Below are 27,895 nucleotides of genomic sequence, written 5' to 3'. Positions count from 1 at the left end.
GTTCCGTTCTCTGTTGACAAAGTTTGGTTTGGATCGTGGGGTGGGCTGTTCGTTCAAGTCTCTGCATTACTGCTTCTACTAAGAAGCCTGATATTGGTGATCCCATGGGTGTCCTGTTGATTTGTTTGATTGTCTTGTCATTAAAGATGAAGTGGGTAGAGAGGCACAGGTCTACAAGCTTGATAATGTTGTCCTTGCTGATACAGTTGGTGCTGTCTGGTGTTTGTGTCCTTGGTTTGTCTAGTAGTGAGGTCAGGCTAGGCTGATGTTAATTGATGTGTATAAGGTTGTTACATCAAAACAAAACCTATACAGCGTATTCAAGAACAACAGGTACCCGACAAACACAGTCTGCCAATTCTTAAACAACAAACCCAAACAAGTAGACACAACACGCCCAGAAACTCTAGCCACAGTACCATACATCAAAGACATCTCGGAGATGACTATCAGACTACTCCAACCCCTTGGCATCATGGTAGCCTACAAACCTATCAAAACACTGAAACAGTTACTGATGAACCGAAAGGATCCTATACCAACAATCAGCAAAACAAATGCCATTTACAAAATACCCTGCGAGGATTGTAACAAACATTACATTGGACAGACAGGCAAAAAACTAGCCACGAGGATACACAAACACCAACTAGCCGCTAAAAGAAATATCCATACATTTTGACCAAGAAGGGCACTACTTTGACTGGGGCAACACATCCATCCTAGGACAGCTAAACAGAGACATGCACGGGAATTCCTAGAGGCCTGGAATTCAAACTGGAACTCAATGAATAAACACATTGAGTTGGACCCCATTTACCAACCTCTGAGAAAAAAAACCGGAAATGATCCACCTTAACAAGACACATAAATAGAAAGCAGGACAGAACACCAGTGCTCCACTGGATGATGTTACCTAGCATCCGTCTGTAAACGCCTGTAAACAAACCTTCCAGCTCAGTGAGCAAACTTACAACCTGAACCTCAACCTGAGCTGTAAATCTTCTCAAAAATCGCAACATAGAACCATAGAATCCCTACGGTTTGAAAGCAGGCCATTCAGCCCATCGAATCCACACCACCCCTCCAAACAGCATCCCACCCAGACCCACCACCCCTACCCTATCCCTATAACCCTATATTTTCCATAGCTAATCCACCTAACCTGCACATTTTTGGACTCTGGGAAGAAATTGGAGCAACCAAAGGAAACATGTAAACATGGGACAATGTGCAACTTCAACATTAACAGTCACCTAAAGCTTGAATTGAACCCAGGTCCCTGGCACTGAGGCAGTACTGCTAACCCACTGAGCTCCAAGATGATGAATAGTAGACTCAAATAATACCATGTAAAAAAACTTGATTTGATTTTTGTTATCTTAATACATTTTTAAAATCATATGGCGATTTGATAAATGTCGATTTGGAAAAATAATGTTCATTACTATGACTTCTGACACAAATATAGGCCTAAATATATTTTTTGACAAATGGGGATCAAGTTATATGCCAACAAATGCATTTTGCTGTTCAAAAATAGGGGTCATCTTTTAGGCCTAGTTATATGTCACAATTTATGGAAAGTTTTAAATTGATTTACAATGAAAGGGCAGATGCCTAAAACAGTTAATTGCAGATTGTGCCCTAATTAGGTTTTCTTTCCCTTTTCTAGTTACCAGAAATGCTCCACCGTCCTACAGATAACCATATTCAAGCTAAGTTTGGGCACTTTGCTCTACAGAATGCTGGGATGCTCTGTGGCTTCGCCATTATGCTGCTAATTGCCATTTTTGAGGATCAAATCAAAATCCACTTCTGACAGTTTTGGTGATAATATATGGTCTTGTTTGCCTTATTCGGTGGTACTTAACTTTGTAAAGCAAATTGTGACATATTTGTTAGGACAGTAGATTACTTTTCACAGCAACTGCTGTTTGTTCGTTGGTTTGACGCACGGTTACCTCCGTGGTTCAGTATGGAAACTTAAGTAATTACATTTTTTATGTCTGTGAAGACGACAAAATCAATGCTTGAATAAGTATTTAGCACAATTAGATCAGGATAAGTGATGTAGTTGTAACAACTGTTTAGAATACTTTTCGCATGCATTGTGTCAGGTGTTTGTTTATGGATGGCACTCACCAACTGTAATGCCATCTGGATTCATGGTGCTGTTTTTGTGAGATCATATCTTCAGTGTCGCACATAAACAAATGAGCAGATTTCAATTTACTTTTGAAAATGGTGTTATTTCATGATTGTAGACATTGTCCATTGAATTTGTTTTTACCTTTAACATTCCTTCTTCCATTATAATACCTCAGAACCATGTTTGCTGTTCTCAGTGAGCAGCTAGATTGCTTGTTCTTTGTATTAGTTTGGAGTTGATTTTTGTAAGCCCTTATTAGCCTGTCACTATGTGACATTTCCATTTTGTCACTGTATAAATCAATGTGATAGATCATATGTGATCAAGTGCAACTGGCCAAAATATGATAAATGTGAGTTAGTGGAACCTGTGATTCTTGTGCGTGTTAATCAGCATTAATAAAGCCAAAGATTATGGATCCTAACCAGTTAATTTTGACATTTAGGTGAAAAGTTTCAGTGTTAAGGTACCATAGACTTGGTGTTTGTCACAAGTGAAATTAAAAATCATTTTGTTTATCACATCATAATAAGTTTTGATGTTTTAAGTCTAATGCTAATGTATGAAATAAATGGCTCTTTCAAGTTTTACTTAATAAATTCCTGACAATGCAAAACTATGATTTTATTGTATTTGTCTTTGCATTTCAATATGTCTATAATGACAGATGGATTTATAGGCACATAAAAAAACTTGTAAAATTTATGTAGGAATCATACCAACAAAATTGATTAATCAGAAGTAAAGGTTTGAGGAATAGAAGTAAGTAATTCTTAAAATCCTGATTATTACACATTTGAGGCAGCTATTTTATGAAACCTTCTACAAGCAAGACTTATGCCAAATATAAAATGAGGTTTAAGCATTGTACTTATTAGTAAACATAAGCTGTAAAAAATTGCACCAAAATCATTACGAATTAAGCTGACAGAGTAGAGCTACACCACGTCCAATCCAGTGTTCAGGAGGCTGGTCAGAAGGGATACGCATTGCAATCACAAAGTTAGTAGAGTGTCCAGTTGTGGACAATGTACCCCTTCTCTCACTGGTCTTGTAAACTGGAGCAATGTAAACAGGATGTGGAGAGATTTCTGACTTCTTACAAGGTTTTAGCCACAGCTGTCAAAGGAAAGCAAAAAGAATTGGATACAACCATTATTCTTGACGAAATAGCTCTCAGTAACAATGTCCTAGAGGCAAGAAGGGAAATGGCTTTTTTTAAATTATTCATGGGGCATGCTCAGTTGGTATTTTGTGCCCATTTGGGTCTGGAGTCAGTGTAGGTTAAACAGGCAAGGGTATCATTTCCTTTTTTAAAAGGACATTATTTTAAAAGGACAATCTGGATTACTAATCAACAGTGATTACATGGCTGCCATTAGGCTAGTTTTAATTCCAGATCCTTAATAAATTCAAATTCACCATCTGCCATGGTGGGATTCAAACCCTAATCCGGTGACATTACCACTACACCATCGTCTTCCTTTCTATTAAATTTAATTAAATCTGGCTCATTGCTTATAATTGAGTTCAACCTTATATTTGAAAGGTAGAAATATAAAACAACTACTAAGATTCTGGACAAGCTGACGTAAATGGGAGGAGACAAAATGTCGCCTGTTAAACTCTGCAGATTTGTAAATAGTCAAACTTATATGTTAGTGGAAGTGTTCAAAAATATCATGTGACATACCACCAGTTTATCCCGCTAATATTCAAGATTTCTACTTGTGAAACAAACAACCCTTAATAATAAAATGATCAGGAACAACAAAAGCAAATTGTCTGAAAGAAAAAATATAAAAAGGAGCAGATTTTGGCAACTAGAAGATTGCAGACAACAGCTAAGGATACCAAATCGGGCTACAAAAATAATTCTGGAAAAAAAAACTTGCTCAGAATATTAAAATCAGCAAGATTTGTTTATATTTGATCAAAAGAGGGTTGCCAAGCGCAATAAGAACAATAAGGTTAATAGAAAATCTATTTCCAATGATTGGAAAGTCTAGGACCATTTGAAGTGTCTAAAAAATAGAGCAAAATTTTACAGGATATCTTAAATTCATTTGTGGGATATGGGCGTGACTGGCTGGACAGCATTAATTGCTCGCCCCTAAGTTGATCTTGAGAAGGTGTTGGTGAGCTGCCTTCTTGAACTGCTGCAGTCCACCTGCTGTAGGTTAACCCACAATGCCATTAGGAAAGGATTTTGACCCAGTGTCATTAGGAAATTCATTTACATGCCAATGGCATGCAAATTGATTTTAGATCTCTTAAATTTAAACCTGAGACTATAACAGAGTTTATAGCCCACCTTGCATTCATTACTATCTTTGGTTCAGGGGTTAGGTATCTACACTGGGTTCACAAGATCACAAACCCCTCTTTAGGAAGTCCTCACTTCAAGTGAAGTGATGAATTTTTGAAGGAAGAATGAGAATAGGCAACTTAAATGGTGTAGTTTTAAAGATGATGCAGGAACATAAAGAAACTTGGGATTTAGATAGATTTTGAAGGTGGTAGGACAAATTGATAAACCTGGTTCTTTTAAGAAAAAAAATCCTTGCTTTAAGGCACTGGTTAAGTCTCAACTAGAATTTGGTGTTTCAATTCGAAGCACTGTAGGAAGGACAGCAAAGCTGTGAAGAGGGTATAAAGAATATTGGCCAGACTCCTATCAGAGTGAGAAACTTTAATTATGATAATCATAGAAGCTGTGGTTATACTCGTGAAGCAGAGACCATATAAGGAGAAGATTTAGAAACTTCAAATATTGAGAAATTTTGTCAGAAAAGATCAAGAGAAACTGTTTCCATGGATAGAGTATAACCAAAGGACACAAATAAAAAAAAAACTGACAGATAACCTGGGATTTTGTAAAAAGAAATAGTGATTTGTTGAATATAAATCACTATCTGAAAAAAAAGATAGCAAATAGAAGTTTTTTTTAAAATGGAGTTGGACTTGGAAAAAAAAGTTGGTGAAAGGAAAAGAGAAGGAAATAATTTAAATGAGAAGGAAATAATTGAAAAGCGTTTACAGAGGCAGAACATGCATATGAATCAAATAGCCTCTTGTCCTGCATGAGTAGATTAGAATCCCTGCACCATGGAAACTGGTCCTTTGGCCCAACAAGTTCACATCGACCCTCCGAAGAGTAACCCATCCAGACCCATTTCCCTACATTTACCCCTGACTAATGCACCTAACACTATGGGCAATTTAGCATAGCCAATTCACCTAACCTGCACATCTTTGGATTGTGGGAGCACCTGGAGGAAACCCACGCAGACATTGGGAGAATGTGCAAACTCCACACAGTCGCCCGAGGAGGAAATCAAACCCAAATCCCTGCTGCTGTGAGGCAGTAGTGGTAACCACTGAGCCACTGTGTTGCCTGTATGATGTTAATCCCTCATTAGCAAACAGAATATTTGAAAACTTCCAAAGGTCTGATAGGCAATTAAATCCTGAAAGGCACAAGAACAATGGAAAGGCAGGATACTAAGATAAAACTTTTTTAGATCCTCTGTATTTAGAAACAAAACTACAAATATCTACTGGGTTTAGTCCATTTGAATTGATCCCTGGCCATTAGAGGACCATTAAAATAAATTAGGGAGATGTTCTTGAACCAAAACTACAAAGCCTCAATGTTGGATTATTTGGCCATGTTCTGGTTTTAGAGGAGCCATATAAGATAGCACACTTGCATTAATAAAACAGATGCTACTTACAACAGGCATTGTATCATAGAGAATTTTGGGATATGATTCTGCCAGTTTTTTAAGACTTCTATCCCAGCGTGCTCCATCTATAAAGAGGCCTCGTACGTAGACACCTGTGTATAAAATACATTAATGAAAGTGAGTAACATTTTTGACATAGGCACTTTCTTCTCCAGGACTCATTATTGCATTCCACAACTTCAAAGAATGATCTCTGGCCCTCATTTTGCTAAGATTTTATCCCCAACAACACCCCACCCCCACAGCCAACCCTTCATGAAGACAGAGTGCAGTTCGATAAAACGTAAGTCAGGCAGTAGGAAAGCTCAATACGTAATTGAACCAACAACTGTGGATTATTCGTTTATGGAAGAACTATTCATTTAAGTTATTCAGAAGCTAATCCCTTAAGGACAATTACAACTAGTAGTAGAAAAGTTAAATCTATTTTACTCATTATGAATCTCCAATTGAAATACAGCCTGATTAGGGTTCTAACTGTATATCTAAAGTTTTCAAGGAGATCATTAGCAGTTTGGATATTCAAAAAATTAATGGCGTATCATCTGTAAACGAGGGAGCTTTGACGGGCTACCATCAAACGCAAAATCATGATTATGGCATACTGTCAGGAATACCCACAGGATTGACCCAAAGGATTATAATTTTTCCTCTTTGCTACCAGATTCCCCAAATGAATCGATTGGGTTTAGTTCATTTGAATTGATCTCTTGTCATTAGATTAGAGGACCATTAAAATTAATTAAGGAGATGTTCTTGAACCAAAACTACGAAACCTCATGTTACATTGTTTGGCCATGTTCTGGTATCACAGGAGCAATATAAGATAGCACAAGAAGATTTGAAAGTTTCAAGGACAAAAATGAAACAAAATTGGGCAAATTCAGTAACTAGAATGTTTCAAGTGGGAGATGAAGTGTTGGTATTGCTGCCTTTACAACGTGAACCGCTAAAAGTGAAATTTAGTGTTCCATATAAAGTAAATAATTCACACAACACCAGATTATAGTCCAACCGCTCCTGGTGTGTCTGATTTTTAACTTTGTCCACCCCAATCTAACACCGGCACCTCTACATCATGGCTACCATATAAAGTAAAGAGGACTAGTGATACCTGATAACTGATTCTTCTTTATGATCAGGAGTACTTATATCACATAAACATATTGTAAAGGTATCATTACAGGGAAGAGAACAAGGAGGAATGTATGTCAGGTGGTAAGAGTAATAGAAGATGACAGAGACTATGAGACTGAGGTAGACAGTTCTCAAAAGAACCTCCTATAATTCAATTAGCCAACACAAATACTGGGACAGTTGGACACTGTTTTCTCATATTAGCAAGAAGGATAATGGGAGGGTCTTTAAAAAATATAAGGTAATCTCTGGAGATAACCGAGGTGTACTGCATTGGGAGAGCAAAGATTGATAAAACAGCATGCTTATTGGTTAAGCCTAGAAAGTCAATCTCAAGTGGAGAGAGAGTCAAAACATGCTGGAAAATCACTTGATTGAACCTAATCAAAGCAGCAGAAGGACACCAGTAGAGTTAGTTTATAATCTTAATGGATCAACTAGACTCTGTATAGAAAGGCAAATGCAGTCAAAAGATTCATGGTTGGAAGACTAAATTGATAGAGTTAGTAGTGCTTCATTTTTTTCTATGATGGATCCATTGAAGGAGCGCTGGTGAGTTTATGTCAAGAGCTAAAGAAATATCTGCTTTTCTCACACCACTTGGGTTATAACAATGTCGAATGATGTTACAAACACCTAGCTACAATGCAAAGACTTATGAATCAAAACTTTTAGGAATGTGTAGGTTTTAACTAAAATGTGTGCTTAACTTCAGCACAATATCTGTACCTTTCACACATTTATTAAAGAAAAAAACAAAAGTGGTACAAACAGTAGAATGCCAGGCAGCATTGGAGAAGCAGAAGGAAATTTTAACAACTAAATGAGCTGTCCCTGATTTCTCCAGATTTTTTAAAATGGTGATTAATTTGGGGGTAGATGCAGTGTGGCAGATGAAGTTCCAGGATGATGACTCAGGAAGCAGAGAAGCCAGAAAGGTATTTCTGTAAGAAACAAACTGGAATCAGAAGAAGTACTTGACCATAAAATAGGAGACTTTGGGATTATTACTGGCTCTTCAACACTTCAAGTCTATTTCTTTCACAGAGAAACATTAAACCCACTCTTATTCATTGAAAAGTTTAAACCTCATAATGCAAGTCTATGGAGATGGAGTCTATTACTTCAACCATTTAATGGATTATTATTCATATTGTTGAAAAAAATAATGTTATTGTTGTGTTGTGAGGTGTTCAAGTGTAAAATTATAAAATAAGTTAAAGTTCAAAAAACAGTAAGACTATATTAGGGAAGGGAGAATGAATAGATGTAAGTCTTGTGTTTTGTTGTTTGTGAAAGACATTTCTTGTGATGAAACACATTTTTAAAATTTTTTTTCATCTTACAAGGTTAGAGTTATTTTATCATATAATATTTTATATCTCTGCATTTTGATGGTGGACTGAAATGGGAAAAGGACTGTTCTTAAAACCAAGGATTGTGAAAGGAAATACGACAGTTTTTAAAACCAAGCTATTGAACCTTATTGTCAGTGGTGTCAACCCTGTTTTGTTCAAACAGTGAGGGGGTTTGGTTACAGACGGGCTGACACCAGAAGGAGTTAGTTGTAAAATTCATTCCTGAAGAAGGACTTATGCCCAAAACATCAATTCTCCTGCTCCTTGGATGCTGCCTGACCTGCTGCGCTTTTCCAGCAACACATTTTTCAGCTCTGATCTCCAGCATCTGCAGTCCTCACTTTCTCCTAGGAGTTGTAAAATGCTGGGTTAGAGTTTTAGCTAGTAAATAGTTGACAGTTCATAGTTAGGTAAAAACAATGACTGCAGATGCTGGAAACCAGATTCTGGATTAGTGGTGCTGGAAGAGCACAGCAGTTCAGGCAGCATCAGGCAAAAGCCCTTCATTAGGAATAAAGGCAGAGAGCCTGAAGGGTGGAGCGATAAGCTAGAGGAGGGTAGGGGTGGGGAGAAAGTAGCACAGAGTACAATAGGTGAGTGGGGGAGGGGATGAAGGTGATAGGTCAGGGGCAGGGGGGAGGGTGGAGTGGATAGGTGGAAAAGAAGATAGGCAGGTAGGACAAGTCATGGGGACAGTGCTGAGCTGGAAGTTTGGAACTAGGGTGAGGTCGGGGAAGGAGAAATGAGGAAACTGTTGAAGTCCACATTGATGCCCTGGGGTTGAAGTGTTCCGGGACGGAAGATGAGGCGCTCTTCCTCCAGGCGTCTGGTGGTGAGGGAGCAGCAGTGAAGGAGGCCCAGGACCTCCATGTCCTCGGCAGAGTGGGAGGGGGAGTTGAAATGTTGGGCCACAGGGCGGTGTGGTTGATTGGTGCGGGTGTCCCAGAGATGTTCCCTAAAGCACTCTGCTAGGAGGCGTCCAGTCTCCCCAATGTAGAGGAGACCACATTGGGAGAAACGGATACAATAAATGATATTGGTGGATGTGCAGGTAAAACTTTGATGGATGTGGAAGGCTCCTTTAGGGCCTTGGATGGAGGTGAGGGAGGAGGTGTGGGCACAGGTTTGCAGTTCCTGCGATGGCAGGGGAAGGTGTCAGGATGGGAGGGTGGGTTGTAGGGGGGCGTGGACCTGACCAGGTAGTCACGGAGGGAACGGTCTTTGCAGAAGGTGGAAAGGGGTGGGGAGGGAAATATATCACTGGTGGTGGGATCTTTTTGGAAGTGGCGGAAATGTCGGCAGATGATTTGGTTTATGCAAAGGTTGGTATGGTGGAAGGTGAGCACCAGGGGCCTTCTGTCCTTGTTACGGTTGGAGGGGTGGGGTCTGAGGGCGGAGGTGTGGGATGTGGACGAGATGCGTTGGAGGGCATCTTTAACCACGTGGGAAGGGAAATTGCGGTCTCTAAAGAAGGAGGCCATCTGGTGTGTTCTGTGGTGGAACTGGTCCTCCTGGGAGCAGATACGGCAGAGGCGGAGGAATTGGGAATACGGGATGGCATTTTTGCAAGAGGTAGGGTGGGAAGTGGTGTAATCCAGGTAGCTGTGGGAGTCGGTGGGTTTGTAAAAAATGTCAGTGTCAAGTCGGTCGTCATTAATGGAGATGGAGAGGTCCAGGAAGGGAATGGAGGTGTCAGAGATGGTCCAGGTAAATTTAAGGTCAGGGTGGAATGTGTTGGTGAAGCTGATGAATTGCTCAACCTCCTCGCGGGAGCACGAGGTGGCGCCAATGCTGTCATCAATGTAGCGGAGGAAGATGTGGGGAGTGGTGCCTGTGTAATTATGGACGATTGCTTGTTCTACATAGCCAACAAAGAGACAGGCGTAGCTGGGGCCCATACATGTGCCCATGGTTACCCCTTTGGTGTGGAGGAAGTGGGAGGATTCAAAGGAGAAATTGTTAAGGGTGAGGACCAGTTCGGCCAAATGCATGAGAGTGTTGGTGGAAGGGTACTGTTGGGGACATCGGGAGAGGAAAAAACGAAGGGCTTGGAGGCCCTGGTCATGACGGATGGAGGTGTAGAGAGATTGGATATCCATGGTGAAGATAAGGCGTTGGGGGCCAGGGAAACGGAAGTCTTGGAGGAGGTGGAGGGCGTGGGTGGTGTCTCGAATGTATGTAGGGAGTTCCTGGACTAGGGGGGATAGGACAGTTGAGGTAGGTAGAGATGAGTTCAGTGGAGCAGGAGCATGCTGAGACAATGGGTTGGCCAGGGTGGTCAGGCTTGTGGATCTTGGGAAGGAGGTAGAACCGGGCCGTGTGGGGTTCCCAGACTATGAAGTTGGAAGATCTCCTGAGGTGATGAGGTTCTGTATGGTCTGGGAGATGATGGTTTGGTGGTGGGGGGGTGGGGTCATGGTCGAGCAGGCAGTAGGAAGAGGTGTCCTCGAGTTGGCGTTTGACTTTAGCGGTGTAGAGGTTAGTGCACCAGACTACCACTGCCCCCCCTTTATCTGCTGGCTTAATGGTGAGGTTGGGATTGGAGCAGAGGGATTGGAGGGCTGCGCGTTGTGAGGGTGAGAGGATGGAGTGGGGGAGGTGGGTAGACAGGTTGAGGCAGCAGTTGGAAATGAAGAGGTCGAGGGCAGGTAATAGGCCAGCGTGGGGTGTCCAGGTGGATGCAGTGCGTTGGAGGTGGGCGAAGGGGTCCTCGGAAGGTGGGCGGGAGTCCTGATTGTGAAAGTAAGCTCGGAGGCGGAGGCGGCAGAAGAAGTGTTCGACGTCATGGCGTGTATTAAATTCATTGATGCGTGGACAGAGGGAAATAAAGGTGAGTCCTTTGTTGAGGACTGATCGTTCGTCCTCAGTGAGGGGAAGGTCTGGAGGGATGGTGAAAACTCAGCAGGGCTGGGAGCTGGGATCTGGTGTGGGTGTGGAGCTGGGAGTGGGGGCAGAGCCAGTAACTGGAGTGGGTGTGATGGTGGGGGGAATGGGGGTGGAGTCATGAGCAGGGGTGGTGTTCCCCTCAGGGTTCTGGGAGCCGGGAATGGTGACAATGGGATCTGTGGGGGGCGTGTCAGCAGAATGCAGGTGAGTGGCGTTGGTGGGGGCGGAAGTGGCAGACACGGCAGTAGGGGGGTGGCGGAAGTCACTGAGCGTGTGACATCAGCGATGATGTGAGGGGTGGAAGTGATGTCACATGTGATGCATGAGGAATTGTGAGGGGCAGAAATGGTTGTGGGAGTGGCCATGTTAGGGCGGAAGTGACATCATCAATCAGCGTGGGGGTGGCAGCTGCACCAGCCGCATGGTTAATGGCATCCGAGCGGTTCCAGAGTCCGGGGGAATCTTCTGGAGTGTTTGAGGAGTGTTGGTTATGGAGATGAGTAGATAAAAGTTTGTTGTACTCACAGTTTTTGATGTTTGAGATGGAGTTGAAATACTGTTTGTTGAGAGTATGATTTCTCCTGAGGATGTAGTACAGAGTGGATCCTTTGCAATTCTGAGAGAGTGTGGCCCTCAGCTGAGGCAGGGCTGACTGTAGAGAGGTTAGGTACCGGCGCATTGCTGCAAGCGTGGAGCAGAGGATCTTGGAGGAGAACTGTTGCTGGTGTTTTTGAATCTGTAGTCTGTACTGTTTGTCTTGTTTGGGTCCGAACTCTGCTGGTTTAAAGCTGGTCCGGAGTCCGTGTGGGATGAGTTGGTTACGGAGGCAGGCACTGAGGAAGCGAATGTGGCTGTGGTAGCAAGTTTGTCTCAGGACATGGTTGAAGATCTTCAGGGCAGAGGAAATGACCTGGGAGTTGCAGTGGGAGAGGGACTCCCTGAGATTCTTGTAGAGAGAGGAGGAAAACTTCTTCAAGGCATTTACTTGTAGCTAGAATCCATTTATTTGTACCTTTATAAAGCGAGATGCAAAGAAATTTCTTCTCCCAAAGAATGATAAATATCTGGAATTCTCTGCCCAGTGGAGAATCTCAAGATGAGCATTTAAAGAGGAGGTAGACAGATTGGTAAAACAGTGGGGAGTTTAGGAACTGGTACAAACAGGAATTGAGGCCTAAGGCAGCAATCTATGGTTTTAAGACTGTTCTTTTCCTATTTCAGTCCAAAATTAAAAAATACAGGAAAATAAAAATATGTGGTCTTTCCAAGTGGTACAAGGGCACACAGGAAAAGACAGCATTCACTTGCAATAAACACCTCGTGATGACAATGCCAGTAATGTGGTATAATATCAGCAACAAAGTCAGCCTGCTACTCAGGACCTGAAGCAATACCTGCTGCAATCAATCATCAGCAAACACCCCCACTTCTGTCCTTAAGATGGAGGAAAGATCACTGATGAAGCAACTAAAGATGTTTGGCCCTAGGGCGCTACCCTGAGGAACTCCTGCAGAGATGTCTGGGAGCTGAGATGACTACCTCCAACAACCGCAACCATCTTCCAATGTGCCAAGTGTGAGTCCGACCAGCAGAAAGTTTTTGCCCTCATTCCAACTGACTTCAGTTTTGCTAGGACTCCTTAACGTGGCCTCAGTCAAATGCAACCTTGTTGTTAAGGACAGTTACTCTCGCCTCACCTCTGGAATTCAGCTATTTTGTTCTTGATTGAACTCAAGCTGTAATGAAGTCAGGAGCTGAATGGCTCCGGCAGAGCCGAAATGGGAGTGTCACTGAGCAGGTTATTGCTGAGTAAGTAGCTCTCTTGATAACACCTTCCATCACTTTACTAATGTTTGATAGCTGAAAGCTGAGAGTCGTAATTGGCCGGGTTGGATTTGTCCTGCTTTTTGTGTACACGACATATCTGGACAATATTACACATTGTTGGGTGATGCCATTTGTTGTAAATGCACTGCAAGAACGTGACTAGGGGAGCGGCAGGTTCTGGATCATATTCATCAGAACAATTGGTGGAATATTGTTTGGGCTCATAGCTTTTGCAGTATCCAGTGCTTTCAACTGTTTCTTGATATCACATGGAGTGAAATGAATTGGGTAAATACATGAATCTATGACACTGAAGACATCTGGAGGTGGTTCAGATTGGCTGAAGATTGTGGCGAATGTTTCAACTTTATCTTTTGTATTCATGTAGTGGGATTCCCCCATCATTGAGGATGGAAATATTTGTGCAGCCTCCTCCTCCAGTGAGTTGTTTAATTGTCCACCACCATCACAACTGCAGAACTTAGATCAGACCCATTGATTGTGGAATTGCTTAGCTCGGTATATCGTATGCTGCTTATGCTGTTTGGCATGCAAGTACTCCTTTTTGGCAACTTCACCAGGTTGGCACATTGTTTTTTGGGAGGCCTGCTGAGCCCTTTCAGACTCAACCAGTTTTGATAAGTAGTGCTGCTGCTGAGCACTCTTGGCTGTGGCCACCAAGTCTACCATGCAGAGTATATTCTGCATCTTTGCCACCCTCAATGCTTCCTCCAAGTGTTGTTCAATATAGATGAGCACTGATTCAACAACCAAGAGAGGGTGGTACGTGGTAACCAGCCAGAGGATTCCTTGGCCATGCATACGTTGTGCCATGAGACATCATGACTCCAGAATCAATTCTCAGGACTCCCAGAGCAATTACCTTTCAACTATATACCACTGTGCTGCCACCTCTATTGGGTCTGTCCTGTCGGTGGTACAAGATTTATCCAAGGACAGTGATGGTAATGTTTCGGACGTAGTCATACTCACTGAATTAGATGTTTAGACAGACAATGTTCAGTTTCTTTGTTGAGACTTTCTAGTGATTGTTACAACTAAGTGGCTTGCTGGGCTATTTCAGAAGGCAGTTGATGGGGAGGGGAGGTGATGACCTAGTGTTATTATCATGAGATAATTAATCCAGAGACTTAGGTTTGAATTGCACCATGGCAGACACGAGAATTTGAATTCAGTAATAATCTGAAATTAAGAGTCTAGTGTCATTCATTCTTTTATTGTTTTAAATCCATCCGCTATTGAGAGATTATGTTGTGGCTATAGAGAGTGGTGGGTGTTTGCTGATGCTGATGCTGTTAACTATCTACACCCTAAATGTATGAATTAAAGAATGGATGACATTAGGCTGTGCACATCACCTGATGATTTATAATGGAGAAGAGTCTCATTGTCTATTCTATTTATACTGTGATTGTTGTCAGTTTGGCATGACCATGCTGAAAATAAATGTTATGCAGTTCTCGGGATTTTGCATAATATGCATCAGCAAAACAGATCATAAGCTACTGGAAAGAGACATAAAAGCTAGAAATGTATTGACACTGACAATTGTACAAGGTAGAATGGAATCTGAGCATCCAATATAATGGGAGGCATGCATGAGCACATTCCATGCCAGAACTGTGCTGCTCACTATTTTGTTGAAACAGGCAAAAAACATCCAAGCTCCACATCTGAAATAGGCATTCAATTGTCTAAAAATGCAAACAATGGACTTTTTGTACAGGTCCATCTGAAATTCCACTGAATGGGCTTTGTTTAAGTAAAGAAGACTGCAATATAAGACCTGAGCAGTAATTCTTAAAAGGACTGCAGAAGGTCACAACCAAAATTGTAAGTTGTTTAAAAGTACATGCGTATGCGTAACCCAACCCAGCTTTGTAACAGTGCAGAGGACCATTGCCAGCACTCATTCAAACCCTCCCAATAGCTTCACCTTAAGTGACTAATGATGCATCTGCCTGAAATTCAAATTCAATTTGCCTGTGAGGCTTTCCTGTTAAATGGGGTTCAAGGCTCAAACTGGATGTGCCTCTTCTGGAGTTGTAATTATAATTGCAAGCCAAAAAGTAAAGAATTCACAAATGACCAACTCCTCATGGTGATAATTCAAATAAGTGAAGTTAAAATTCTTAAAGCACACATGAAGTTTCAGCTCATGGACAGTGCTAATAGAGGCAGCGTTAGGTTATTTTATATAGAGACAACAGATGCAAAGATTGACCTCAGAGATGACGTGTGACATTCTTCAGATAATCTAATTTTCAAATAAATAGACAGTGTAATCTGGGTGTTAACAATGCTCAGTATCAGAATTCTCACCTTTCATACAAGGTCGAGAGTTTACGGTTCTACTGCAGATGTGAGGCTGACCCACCTATGCAGTACTGAGGGTGTGCTGGAGTAACAGAGGGGCCTCTTTTTTAGGATAATACTTTAAATCAACAAATCAGTTACTCTCTAGTGGATATTACAGACTCTATGAAAGGTTGTGGTAACTTGCTGTACGTAAACTGGCTTCTGCATTCCATATCATCAACTACACTTCAAAAGCCTCATTGACTGGAAACGTTTTCATACCTGTGTTCACGGGCCACAGCCGGCCCTGGTTAGGACCAAACTTACTGCCCATTTGTATTTGTCCTGGAGAAGGTGGTAGTGAACTGTTTTGTTAAACGACTGCAATCAATGGGAGGAAGGTAAAATCACAGTGCTGTTCGGAAGTGGATTCCAGGATTTTGCTGCAATGACATTTAAACTATAGTGCTGCCTGCAGTTACATTGTTGGGGCTGTATTTTAGGCCTCCCAACAGTGAGTGTGAGGTAGAAAAACAAACAGGTAAACAGATTATGGAAAGATATAGAGGCAATAAGCTAGTGGTGATGGGAAATTTTAATTTTCCCAACATTGACTGGGATACACTTAGCATCAGAAGTCTGGATGGGGTAGAATTTGTAAGAAGCAGCCAGGAGAGATTTCTAGAGCAGTATGTCAATAGTCCGACGAGGGAAGGGGCCATATTAGACCTGGTATTGGGAAATGAGCCAGGACAGGTGGTAGAATTTGCGGTGGGGGATTTCTTAAGAAACAGTGACCACAATTCTGTAAGTTTTAGAATACTCGTAGACAAAGATGAGAGTGGTCCACAGGGAAGAGTACTAAACTGGGCCAAGGTCAATTATATCAAAATTAGGCAGGAGCTGGGAAATGTGGATTGGACTCAGCTATTTGAAGGAAAGTTCATATTTGAGATGTGGGCGGCTTTCAAAGATAGTGCAGGATAGGCATGTCCCGTTGAAGGCAAAGGATAGGAAGGGCAAGATTCGTGAACCGTGGATGACAGGAGAAATTGTACGAGGTAAAAACAATGACTGCAGATGCTGGAAACCAGATTAGTGGTGCTGGAAGAGCACAGCAGTTCAGGCAGCATCCAAGGAGCAGCGTACGACTAGCCAAGAGGAAAAGGGAAGCATACATAAGGTCCAGGCAGCTAAGAAGAAAATGGGCCCTGGACAACAAGCCTCTTGAAAATGGAATTTTCATGTAATGTGACATGATAATGCTAAATGCACCAGAGCACACAAACATTTATGTTATTGTATTTGATCAAAATAAGTAAAACTATGAACAGTAGTTTTAATGCTTTATGAAATGCAATATTTTAGTATCAGGATGTAACAATAATCTGCAAAGTGTAACTTCTTTCGTCTGAATATATGTGGGTAGTGTATACTGAGTTTGAAAGAATAATTGTTATTCAAAAATGATTGAGTTTATTTTTGGGTCTAGTAACAACTAGGGTTCCTCTCAGATTAAATTGTATCCATATTTTGTTCTGGAATCTTTAGCAAGAATGTGTTCCAATTTTTGAATAATTTCTATGAAATTTTAAATGCAAATGAAGTTGCACCACATAAAGATGCCATACCAGTTAAGTAAATTCTAAATCAATGAAATCACTACATTAATTGTCATCATGATTTATTCAGCCATTCAGTACTGGAACACTATGGTTATGTTATGCTGTATTTAGAATTTTCTAAGGGCAGCGTTAAATGTTTAAACTGATATGAAATATTGAAGGCATTTTGCCTCCTTTCAGTTCTCTCCTACTGGTAGTATCTTTGAACAATATATTTCTTAAGTGAGGCAGGCATCACGCTCTCAAACAACTGTCAAGTAAACTTTTTGGGGAGGATTCAAATCCCATTTTCTGCCAGTTCTCCTCTGTTGGGAGGTAGCTAACTGCTCTTTAGAGTCTTAACATACCAACGCTACTCACACTATTCCAATTCACTGCATTGCAAAGCATTTTGGGCCCAACAGTAAAATTGACATATTAAGTGGCCTAAAATGATTTAAGCATGAATCAAGTCTGGGTTTTCTGCAGAATATGTCTCACTAAAGAGGCTGTCTTTAAATTGGAGCAGTGCATAAACGTGTCAAAAGGAGTAAAAGTGAATTCACAAACTTAATTATCACAAATAGAGTTGATTTAACAAACTCCTTAATATTCTGTATTTCCTTACACATCATAATTTTTTTGTGCAATTATACAATGTGGGGAAAATCATAAATAAACTCTTAAGTGTCCCACTTTTGAATGGAGCTCATGTTTAACACTGTTTGGTAGCATGCCATTTTACTCAATATCAACCACTACAAGATCACATTACAGTATTGTTAAGTGTTAAAGACTCGTTCTCTTACCATCTTCTGGGGGAAATAGGTAATTCATGTCCTCCAGTACTTCATAGTCAAATGTAAGCAAGTCAATGGGAATGGTGTATTTTCTGGCATAATTTTGCTGGCCCCCTGTCAGAAACGCTTGAGTAAAGAAAAATCCAGATAACCAGAAGACAGGAGGAGCTCCAGCATCACACCAGTCCTAGCATATTGAAGAAAATATATCACTGTCACACTTTGAATATTCAGCTCAAACATTCATGTGCTAAAAAGAAATTATGCTCTCATTACATATCATCTATCTTTAGAATTCCACAACACAGGTCTGGATTTTGTGTTTAGTGACAAAATGATGGCAATTGCCACTGACCTGAAAGAAGACTGTCCACAAAGAGCTAGTGAGCTTTGAGGCACAGATTTCAACTTTCCTGATGTTAATTTAATTCTGATGTTCACTCTTGAGAATCTCTGGCACCCAACAGCAGTATTATTATCAAGCAGTCTAAGCCGCCAATTACACTGAGGAATTCGCACATGCAGAAAGCCAGGAAGTAACAAGCAGGTTTTTCTTTTATTTTTTATAATTTTACAGAAAGTCAAAATATTGGGATGTACACATGGGAAATAGAAGCTGAAATCAGAAACATTTTATTTGGAGTTTAATGATTATTTTAGAACCCTATGAAATTTGAATTACTGAGATGAATTTGACATCCTAAAAGTATAAAATGAGTTTGTCATGGTAAGAGAGGTTGTTCAGCAATAATTATAACTCAGTATGGTATTAAATTTCCAGGAACTCGTCATTCACTGAGGCTTAACTTTTTAAAAGAGAATTTTAGCAGAAACAAAAAAATTGCAAAAAGTGGAAGTTTACATCAATCCCAATGATTTCTAAACATTTCCAATTATGTGGACTTCAACAATGCACCTATGGAGAATTGTGAAATCATTGACAGTCACTCCTGTATTTCCACATATAATTGCATGCAAGTTATAAAAGTTACTGTGAGTTTCACTATATAATTTTGCTGAGAGTTTAATTATCATTACTACTGAGGGATAAATACAACTGACAGATGAATAAGGAAGGGGAGGTGAGGTTTGGGTATTGCCTGCCAGTGGGTGAAAATTGCTGAGGAGGCAATGAACCTGCCAAGTTTAATGGGAGGACCGCATTAGAATTTTTTTTTAAAACTGCCATTCCTGTCCAACCAGATTGAAGCAGATGGAGGCAGGCAGGGATCATTAGAGTATGGTGTATGATTTGTTTTCTCTAACTGACAGCTGCTAAAAAAAATTTATTTCACTCTCAGGGGGCTTTGTTATTTAAATCACTTCAGACCCTAACACAAGATCACTACATCCTCAATGGTATGTGTGCTGCATGTGGGCTGACTATCCACAGATTTATATCATGTCTCCTAAAAACAGGAATGGGTTAGAAATCTTAGCATTTAGTTTCACCCACCATTTTTAAAGGTTCTCAAGTTGTCTCCAATTTGGTGAAAATCTGGAACAATCTCTAAGTTAGACATTAGTTCAAACCATAGGCAAAGCCAAGTACATTACATGACGATCTGCTATAGATTATCTCACATCTAGTGTTCTGCATTTTGAAGAAACACATTGAAGCCTGATTTATAAGTTATAAACAGAGTTAACCAGCAGGATTTTCCACACATCAGAACCCCAAATTCAAAGCGAAATGGAGACCAGAAGCCATCACTTGCGGGCAACAGTCAACAGAGGAAAAAGCCATTTTATATAAACCCTAATGCTTGGAATGAATGTAGTAGTCATACTGAAGCTCCATTTTGAGGTGTACAAGATGAGTTGGACTAGTTATCATCTTTTGCTGGTTTTACTGGCTTTTCCTTCTGGGAACCCAGCTGCAATTTTCTTCAAAATGGCTGACTAGTGATTAGCCTACGGACTCGATATACAATTAAGGACAAAGGAAGGGCTTTCAAAGCTGAAGGACCAACAGCAACTGGAGAACCTCTTCAAAGGTTGGCTAGGTAAGTGCGGAGGATGTCAGCTGCTACTCCCTGGAGGGTTAGTCCATTGTCTATTGTCCACCCAGCTTCCTATCTTCCCAAAATGTCAGCCTCTGAAAATAGGCCTTAAACATGCTTAATTAACAATTTGACATTTATGGGTGAGTAATCTTGATCTCCTCTCATTCGCATTTCCAGTAAAATGACCAAGGGCAGTTGGTACTGCCATCACATCATGTACCGAGCTTGGGGTCATCTCAATGTGGACTGCAATGTGGACTAAAAATTCACATCAACATTTCAGGTTGATCACCATTCATCAGAATGAAAGATCATTATTTGGAATGTCAACACTGGCCTAAAATTACCAGCCTTTTGGCCATGGGCTAAATGGTGAGGATGCCAGAAAAGTGGCAGAGGAAGGCATAGCACAGTTATGGCAATGTCTTTCCGCCACCATGTCATTTTGACAGTAATAGAAAAGCTAGCATTCATACTACCCATTCTTTCCACCTCTGTTGATAGGGACTGCTGCCATGTAGCAAGACGTTTAGGTAAATTGGGCTTCCTGAGCTTGGGAGATGGAAATTTTCCCTGGCTCAGAGAAGGGTCCCCATTCGTAATGGTCACACCAGTGGACATTGGGTGAATGAACTGTGAGGAAAATGCTTCAGTATGACTTGGGCAAGTTGAGTGAGGGGACAAATGCATGGCAGATGAAGTACATTGTGAATAAATGTGAGATTAACCACTTTGGTAGCAAAATCAGGAAGGCTGATTGTTATCTGAATGGTGATTGATTGGGAAAGTGGGAAGGTACAATGAGACCTGGATGTCCCTGAGTATCAGTTGCTGAAAGTAGTCATGCAGGTGCAGATGAGGGCATGAGATCTCATAAAATCCCATAAAATTCCGACATTTTAATCATTTTGTTTAGTTTTTACATCAAAAATATGCCTGTGTGCTTATCCTTATATATCTGATGCTTTTCAAATCATTTCAGCAAAAGCTCAAAGGCAAATAGAGTAAAATAATGTAAAAGAAAATACTTCATTTGAACGGGAAGCTGTCCACTAACTGGCAATAAATAACAGAACTACCTTTGGTGAGGGAAATAAAATAGCTGGTATCCCTTTACCTTCACCTTTAATACGGTCTTCGATGAAGAAAACATTCAGCAGACAGAGTACCACCTCTTCAGACCTAATGACAATTTGCTTCAACTTTCAGATCTATAACTTTTGCAGAAAACCCATATGTTTTCCAACTTAAAGTCTACCCAGACTATTCCCAATTCAGCCTTGCTTGAGATAACTGTCTGGAATATACAACACCACATTAATCATTGCTATCTTTCCTGCAATCCACTCTCTCTACCCTGTGCAGCTACATACAAGTTCTCCATTCTGTCTTCAGCAGCACTAGCCTACTTATTTCATAATTGTCCTAATCTTCAATTTTAATTTGCTCTTTGTCTCATTTAACCATATTTAATTCTTCTTTCCAGTAGCATACAAAGCATTTGAAAGGTCTCAGCTGAAGGGTCAAATACGAATCTATTTTCCCTTTTCATTATATAAACTGGTCATCCCGCTAAGTCATTCCAGCATTAGAAACTTCAATTTCAAATGTCTATCATCTAATATTCTTTTCCTCCTCGATATCTTTCATTCAGTGTGTTCTTAAATGTCTGCAGCATTTGTCTCCTCCGTAAATTAATCAGTTAGTTGTCTTCGACTTATAAAACACTCACCTAAAAGACCATTAAAAGATTATGGCTAACGTGGTACATGAGTTAATTTCAGGATGCAATAAAACAGCACTTCGCAACAAACTAGAAATTTTTAGACAATCTCAACAGCTCCTTTAATTTGCCCTCTTAACTTTAACTAAGCCTCACAACACATTTAAATTATCACAGCAATAAACATAATTTAATTTCTGATTTATTCGCCTTTTCTGAGATGGTCGAATATGTTTTGTTATTTTAGCACAGTGTTTCTCAAAGTAGGATCAGTGGAGACTAAGCAGGGTGTATGCAAAGTAACTGAACTGTACACAAATAAATAGTGGCCATGGTACAAGCTTGGAAGTAGGTAGGTAGTATCACTGTTAATGTTGCAGTGTACAGTGAGTTGGATGTCTCACCTGGAAAGGGAATAGGTATGGAGAAAGATGATCAGGTAAACCTGTAGTTCAGTCTTATTCATGAGAAAAGATTTTTAAATCTTTAAGTATTACTTAAAGAAAGTATGCCAGAATATGATGTATCCACATATTACAACTATTCCATATTAATATCATATTTTATTAATGCTATTAAAATTAAGATACAGCGTCAATGATTACTAATTCACACTAAAAGGGGTCCCTCAACGAACATTTTGAAATGTTCTACTTCTAACAGTTTCATTAAAATGGAGTCTTTTATACCAGCTGTGCCACTGAGGAGTTAACAATCATAAAAACCCACTTCTAAGTTATTAACAGAGGAAACTTGAGTCATCTTAATATGATGCAATTGTTCAAAGTCTAGTTTTAGCTTTATCTTGTAGATGCATTCCACAAAAATAATTGAGTTCTGGGTTCCTGACTTCTTTCAGAAAATGTAAACATTTCCATGTGTTGTACTAATTTCAATTGTTGTGGATTTTGACTTTTATTCTCATACATTCTCTTTTTTTCTATCCTAAAATTAAGCTGTATTTGTTTTCAAGGTCAGCCAGTATTCTTGATGCTTTTTTAATTAATGTTATTACTCTAGCCTTGATGTCTGAATTTTTTCCCTTAATACAAGCTCTTTAAACCCTTCAAACAAAAAAACTAATAACTTTATAATCCTCACTATGACCCTCCAGTTTTAGGGGAATATTTGGCTTTAATGTGTTTTTTGTCTCTCTCTACAGTATTTAACATTACTCAAACATTTGACAGTTTTTTTTTCAACTTTGTCCCTGGAATAATCAATGTAAAATACCATTTCTCAGCCACATACGTTTCATTCAATTGTGTCCTTTTTAAATGCTGCTTGAAGTCTTTGTAAAGACTTTCTACCTTACAACTGCACATTTATAATTGTTGAGTCTCACATTTCAGATCTTCTCCAACTATAGAATTTTTGCATAGGTCCTTGTATTCTGTTATAACAAGGAATTGCTGTTTCTGACTGACATAAATGCATAAATTAGCTACGCTAACTGAGTACCCAGCATCTGCTTATGCTTTTTGTGTTCCTATTAAGTGAATTGTTTAGAATAACAAATACTGAAATTTATTGCATGGCTATAGTCAATATTACAATTACTGCATTATTTTTGAGATCACACTCATAAAATTCACCTTAGCAAGATAGGTTGTTTCTTCATTTATCATTGCAGCTATGTAGAATATAATGTGAAGATATAATTTTCCTAAAAGAACTAAGTCTAACAGATTGTGTCGAACACTAGTCTCTCATTGCAGTTCGCACATCATGAAAAAGCACAAATCACCTACTAGAATTTTAGATAGTAGTAATGATTTGGAGTTGCCGGTGTTGGACTGGGGTGTACAAAGTTAAAAGTCACGCAACACCACAGATTATAGTCCAACAGACCGAAGTCTAGTGTGCTTCCAATTAAACCTGTTGGACTATAACCTGGTGTTGTGTGATTTTTAACTTAGCTTTGTCTAAATCAAAAATTCTAACTTTAAGGAGATGAGGGAAAAAATTGATGCAGATGCTAGAATCTGTACTGAAAACAAAAAATGCTGGAAATCACAGCAGGTTAGGCACCCGTCCATGGAGAGTGAGCAAGCTAATGTTTCATGTCTAGATGGGTCTTCATCAGAGCATCACCTAGGCTGTGATCTCCAACATTTTTTGTTTTCTTTAAGGAGATGAGACTGCCTACAGTAAACTGAGAGAACCTGCTAATAGATAAAACAATTGAAAAACAATGGAGGATGTTTAAAGAAATATTTAGCACAATACAAAACCAGATTATATCCCTGAGATGAAAAAGCTGAATTTCTAAGAAAAAACAGCCATGGACAACTAAGGAGATAAGGGAAAGCACACAAAAGAAAAGAAAGGACATACAAAGATGCAAAGAAAAGCAAAGATCCTGCTGAATGTGAAAGATACAAAGACCAGAGAAGGGCCACAAGGCAGGTTATAAGAGCGATTAAAATGGAGTATGAAAGGGAAGTTGGCGGGGACATCAAAATTGATAAGAAGAAATGTTAAAGTTATGAAAGGGAAAGCGGGTGATCAGGACCAAAATTGGCCCACTAAAGACTGAAAGTGAGGATATTGTCAATGACTTCAGAGAAATGGCAATACTTAACAGTCAAAAAAGGAGGATAGCTTGCCAGACTCCAAAAATTAACAGAAGTGAAACATTAATAATGAAGAAATTAATAGAACTAAGAAATGACAGTTTCCATCAGAGTAAGTTAATGGAAGTTAAGGACCACATTGTAGCTGCCCTAACTATAATCTTTCAGAGTTCCCTGAATATAGGAGTTGTCCATCTGGATTGGAAAATTGCATAAGTCACTCTTTTCAATAAGGGCAAAAGAAGAAAACCAGGGAATTACAGACCAGCTAGCTCTTATAACCTGCTTTGTGGCCCTTCTCTGGTCTTTGTATTTTTCCCATCCGGCAGGACCTGTGCATTTTTTTGCATCTTTGTAAGTCCTTTCTTCTGTTTTGTTTTGGGTGTTGTCCATAAGTTAGCCTAATAATTATGGAGGCAAGTTATTGGAGTCTACAATTAAGGATGGGTGAGTGGAGGATCAGAAACATCTTGAAAATGTTCAGTTAATCAGGGAGAGCCAGCATGGATTCATGATAGATCAGCCATTGCCTGACCAACCTCATAAAATGTTTGAAGAGGTGGTTAAAGTAGTGGCCAGGGATGTATCTATGATCAAAAACAGAAATCGATGGAAAAACCCAGCATGCCTGACTGCATCAATGGAGAAAAAAAAGTAAAAGTTTAGCTCCAGTGACTCTTCTCCTGCTTTCTCTCCACAGATGCTGTCAGACCTGTTGGGTTTTTCCACCAATTTTTGTTTCTGTTTCTGGTTTCTAGCATTTGCAATTCTTGTTTTTTTTTGTGAATGTCTATGGATGTTGTTTATATGGTCTTCCAGAAGGCATTTGGTAAAGTTTCACACAACACACTTCTGAACAAGGTAAGCCCTCAGAAGAAGTGAGGGTTAATTCCTGACATGGCTGAGAAAGTAGTTGAGTGGCAGGTGACCGAAAGTGGTGACTATGGGTAGGTACTCAAATTAGCAGGATGTGACCAGTGGTGGCACACAAGGATCTGTATTAGAGCCTGCTATTCCGATGATTTATAAACAACTTGGAAAATTGCATAAAAAGACATATATCCAATTTTGATGATGACAAGTTTAGGCAGCATTGTAAACAGTATAGATGACAGCATAAAATTAGAAAAGCATTTTATAGACCAAGTAAATGGGCTAATCTGCAGGAGCTGGACTTCAGTGTTGTCTATTTTGGACTGAAAAAGGATGGATCACAGTTCTTTCTGGATGGTTTGAAATTAAGTACAATGGATGTCCAAAGAGTTTTGGCAGTCAGGTGCACAGATCTTCAAAATGCAATGACCAGATGTTGAAAACAGTCAAGGCAGCTATTGGAATGCTGGCCTTATATCTAAAGGACTGCAGTATAGGATACAGAAATTATGCTACAGCAGTATAAAGCTGTGGTTAGACTCCACTTGAAATACTGTGAGCTGATCTGGGCACCACACCTGAGGAAGAATACATTGGCTGTGAATGGAGTACAATGTAGATTTACAAAAATAATACCTAGATGTCAAAATTATCAAAATTAGGCCTGTCTTCTCTAGAATTTAGAAGGTTAAGGGGTAATCTGACCAAAGTCTTCAAAATATTAATGGGAAAAGACAAGGTAGATAAAGATAAATTATTTCCACTGGTTGGAGATTCTAGAACTAGGAGGCATAGTCTAAAAGTAAGGACCAAACTGTTCAGGAGATGCTAAGAAACCTTTCTAAAAAGAAAGGGTGGTAGGTGTTTGGAACTCTCTTCCAGAAACAGCAGTTAATCAGTTATCAACATTAAATCTGAGATAAATATTTTTTGTTGAACGAAAGTATTATGGGATATGGGTCAAAGGTAGGTACATGGAGTTGGGCCACAGATCAGCCACGATCACATTGAACGGTCGGACAGGCTCGAGGGACTGAATGGCCAACTCCTGTGATATTTTAACAAATAAAGGACAAAAGTTCAGAAAGACAGTTTGATTTCTTTAACTATTTCTCCAGAGTTTATCACCAATACATTTTAAAATGTATACTGTGAGTAAACCTCAGAATTCTTCAGAATGAACAGAATTGATTCACAAAAAAAACTGGAATTTGATGAACTCATGAATATCCATTTACTATTTATGAACTGAACTGAGTATGAGATTATCAGCTATTGAAAATTATGAAACAAGATAAAATTTTCATAAAATTATAAAATTTTAGCTTCATAAATCATTAAATGACACAATGATTGGTTAATAACCAAGACATCAAAAAAGTGCCTAACCTGAATATTACCCTGTGATTAAAAAACAATTTATTTATCTAGCATTGGAGCATAAGATGCACCTGCTCAAAAGTTTTTCTGTATAATAATATATACTATTAATTCATCCAATGTCTTGTTTTATTTAGTTGCTAATTTAGATTTTATCTGTCTTGTTTAGTCAGAAAGCAACCTTTTTTTTGTAATTAATGCATTATTCAAACCTGAAAGTGGAAAATATCTACACAAAACAGATCTATTATACTTGTAAATGCTTCCAGATATTAATAGATATGTCACCCAAAGAAGCTGATGGCAATGAATGTTAGAGCACTAATATACCAGATTATAACAAAACTTCTTACTTCATTTGTTTCTCGTTCTAAACTACACTGTACTTTCAGATTGAATTTGCACAAAGGAAGACCCCGGGTATCTTGCCTGATCAACATATTGCACTTTCATGGCTGCGAAGTGAGATTTCAATCACGGATTCTGTTATCTGCTTACCATCCCAGTAGCAGGAACTAGAATCCAATGAATTTTGGGCCAAAAATGCACAAGGTAAATTTTAATGTAAAAAAAATTACTGCATGCACATTCTAGTTGTTAAGACCACATTGAAATTGATCTACTATTTTTACATTGAGGTATGCAATGCTTCAAATGAAAGTTCAAGCAGGCTTTAAACTCGAGAGAGGAATTACAGAATAAAATTTATGTTCCTAATAATAATATTAAGATAAAATAAAAGCATTGAAATGCTGTAGGAAATAAATATTCCTGACATCAACAAATAATTTCTCATAAGCACCATCAGGCTAAAACAGTATTCTCTGTTCCCTCCCACAATTGACATACTAAACATATAGGGCTAAGAATTCAGTTGGGCTAAACAACATTTTCTGTTTTCACTTCAATCTGAAAGAGTGCAGAATAGCCACAAATTCTGGCCCTAAAGTTGGTGAAGGTTTTTGTGATAACAGATTATTTTATCTTATTTTGATATGCTCTATGCCATAGTGAAAGAGATGGAAATCCTTGAAAATTGGAAGTTTTGCTCTTGAATTTACATTTTCATGGGGCAGTTTCAGGAATGGCTTTGGCATCACATATGAATGGTTACACATTCAGATGGTTACATAAAATATCAGCAGTGTCTGTTTAAGTCCCATTTTGGTATTCTCATTGTCTGGAACTGATACAGTGCACAATGCTGACCAGGTCAGAGCCACTGTCATGGAGATTGGTCAGGTACTCTTTGGATTATGAAACGTAAACAATAATGTGCCCCAGAAGTGCATACCAGCCCTCCACCAGAACTGACAAAACTGTCAAACTGTTAAAGCCATTAGAGCTGTCAATTAATTGCCAAAGAACTGTCAAAGCCATCTGTTAAAGAATTGCCAAAATTGTCAAAATGTCAAACAACTTAAAATAAAACCATAACTTTTCCCACAATATACTACATTTGCCAACATTTTGCCCACTTACTTAACCTATCAAATATCTCTCGC

General features: G+C 39.5%; 2 protein-coding genes across 5 annotated transcripts in view; one reads left to right on the top strand and one right to left on the bottom strand.

Moving 5' to 3' along the window:
* The window catches only part of slc39a10 (solute carrier family 39 member 10), an 86,133-nt gene extending 59,329 nt beyond the window's left edge, over window positions 1–26,804 (top strand). For 3 of the 4 annotated variants that reach the window (XM_072578960.1, XM_072578961.1, XM_072578959.1), the window contains one exon: window positions 1,676–2,774. In XM_072578960.1, coding sequence (XP_072435061.1) covers window positions 1,676–1,822 — 147 coding nt within the window. In that variant the 3' untranslated portion in view covers window positions 1,823–2,774. Of the gene's footprint in view, window positions 1–1,675; window positions 2,775–26,782 lie in introns of those variants that run through there. The other variant, XM_072578962.1, reaches the window with a different exon arrangement.
* dnah7 (dynein, axonemal, heavy chain 7) overlaps window positions 2,796–27,895 on the bottom strand; it is a 398,230-nt gene continuing 373,130 nt past the window's right edge. Inside the window, exons 62-64 of the mRNA XM_072578963.1 lie at window positions 17,842–18,019; window positions 5,890–5,993; window positions 2,796–3,271 (exon numbers count right to left, since the gene is read on the bottom strand). Coding sequence (XP_072435064.1) covers window positions 3,065–3,271; window positions 5,890–5,993; window positions 17,842–18,019 — 489 coding nt within the window. The 3' untranslated portion in view covers window positions 2,796–3,064. The remainder of the gene's footprint in view (window positions 3,272–5,889; window positions 5,994–17,841; window positions 18,020–27,895) is intronic.

This window comes from Chiloscyllium punctatum, chromosome 10, assembly GCF_047496795.1.
Source record: "Chiloscyllium punctatum isolate Juve2018m chromosome 10, sChiPun1.3, whole genome shotgun sequence".
Taxonomy (NCBI): domain Eukaryota; kingdom Metazoa; phylum Chordata; class Chondrichthyes; order Orectolobiformes; family Hemiscylliidae; genus Chiloscyllium; species Chiloscyllium punctatum.
The sequence above is the reverse complement of the archived record's forward strand: the minus strand, read 5'-3'. Positions and strand labels throughout refer to the sequence as shown.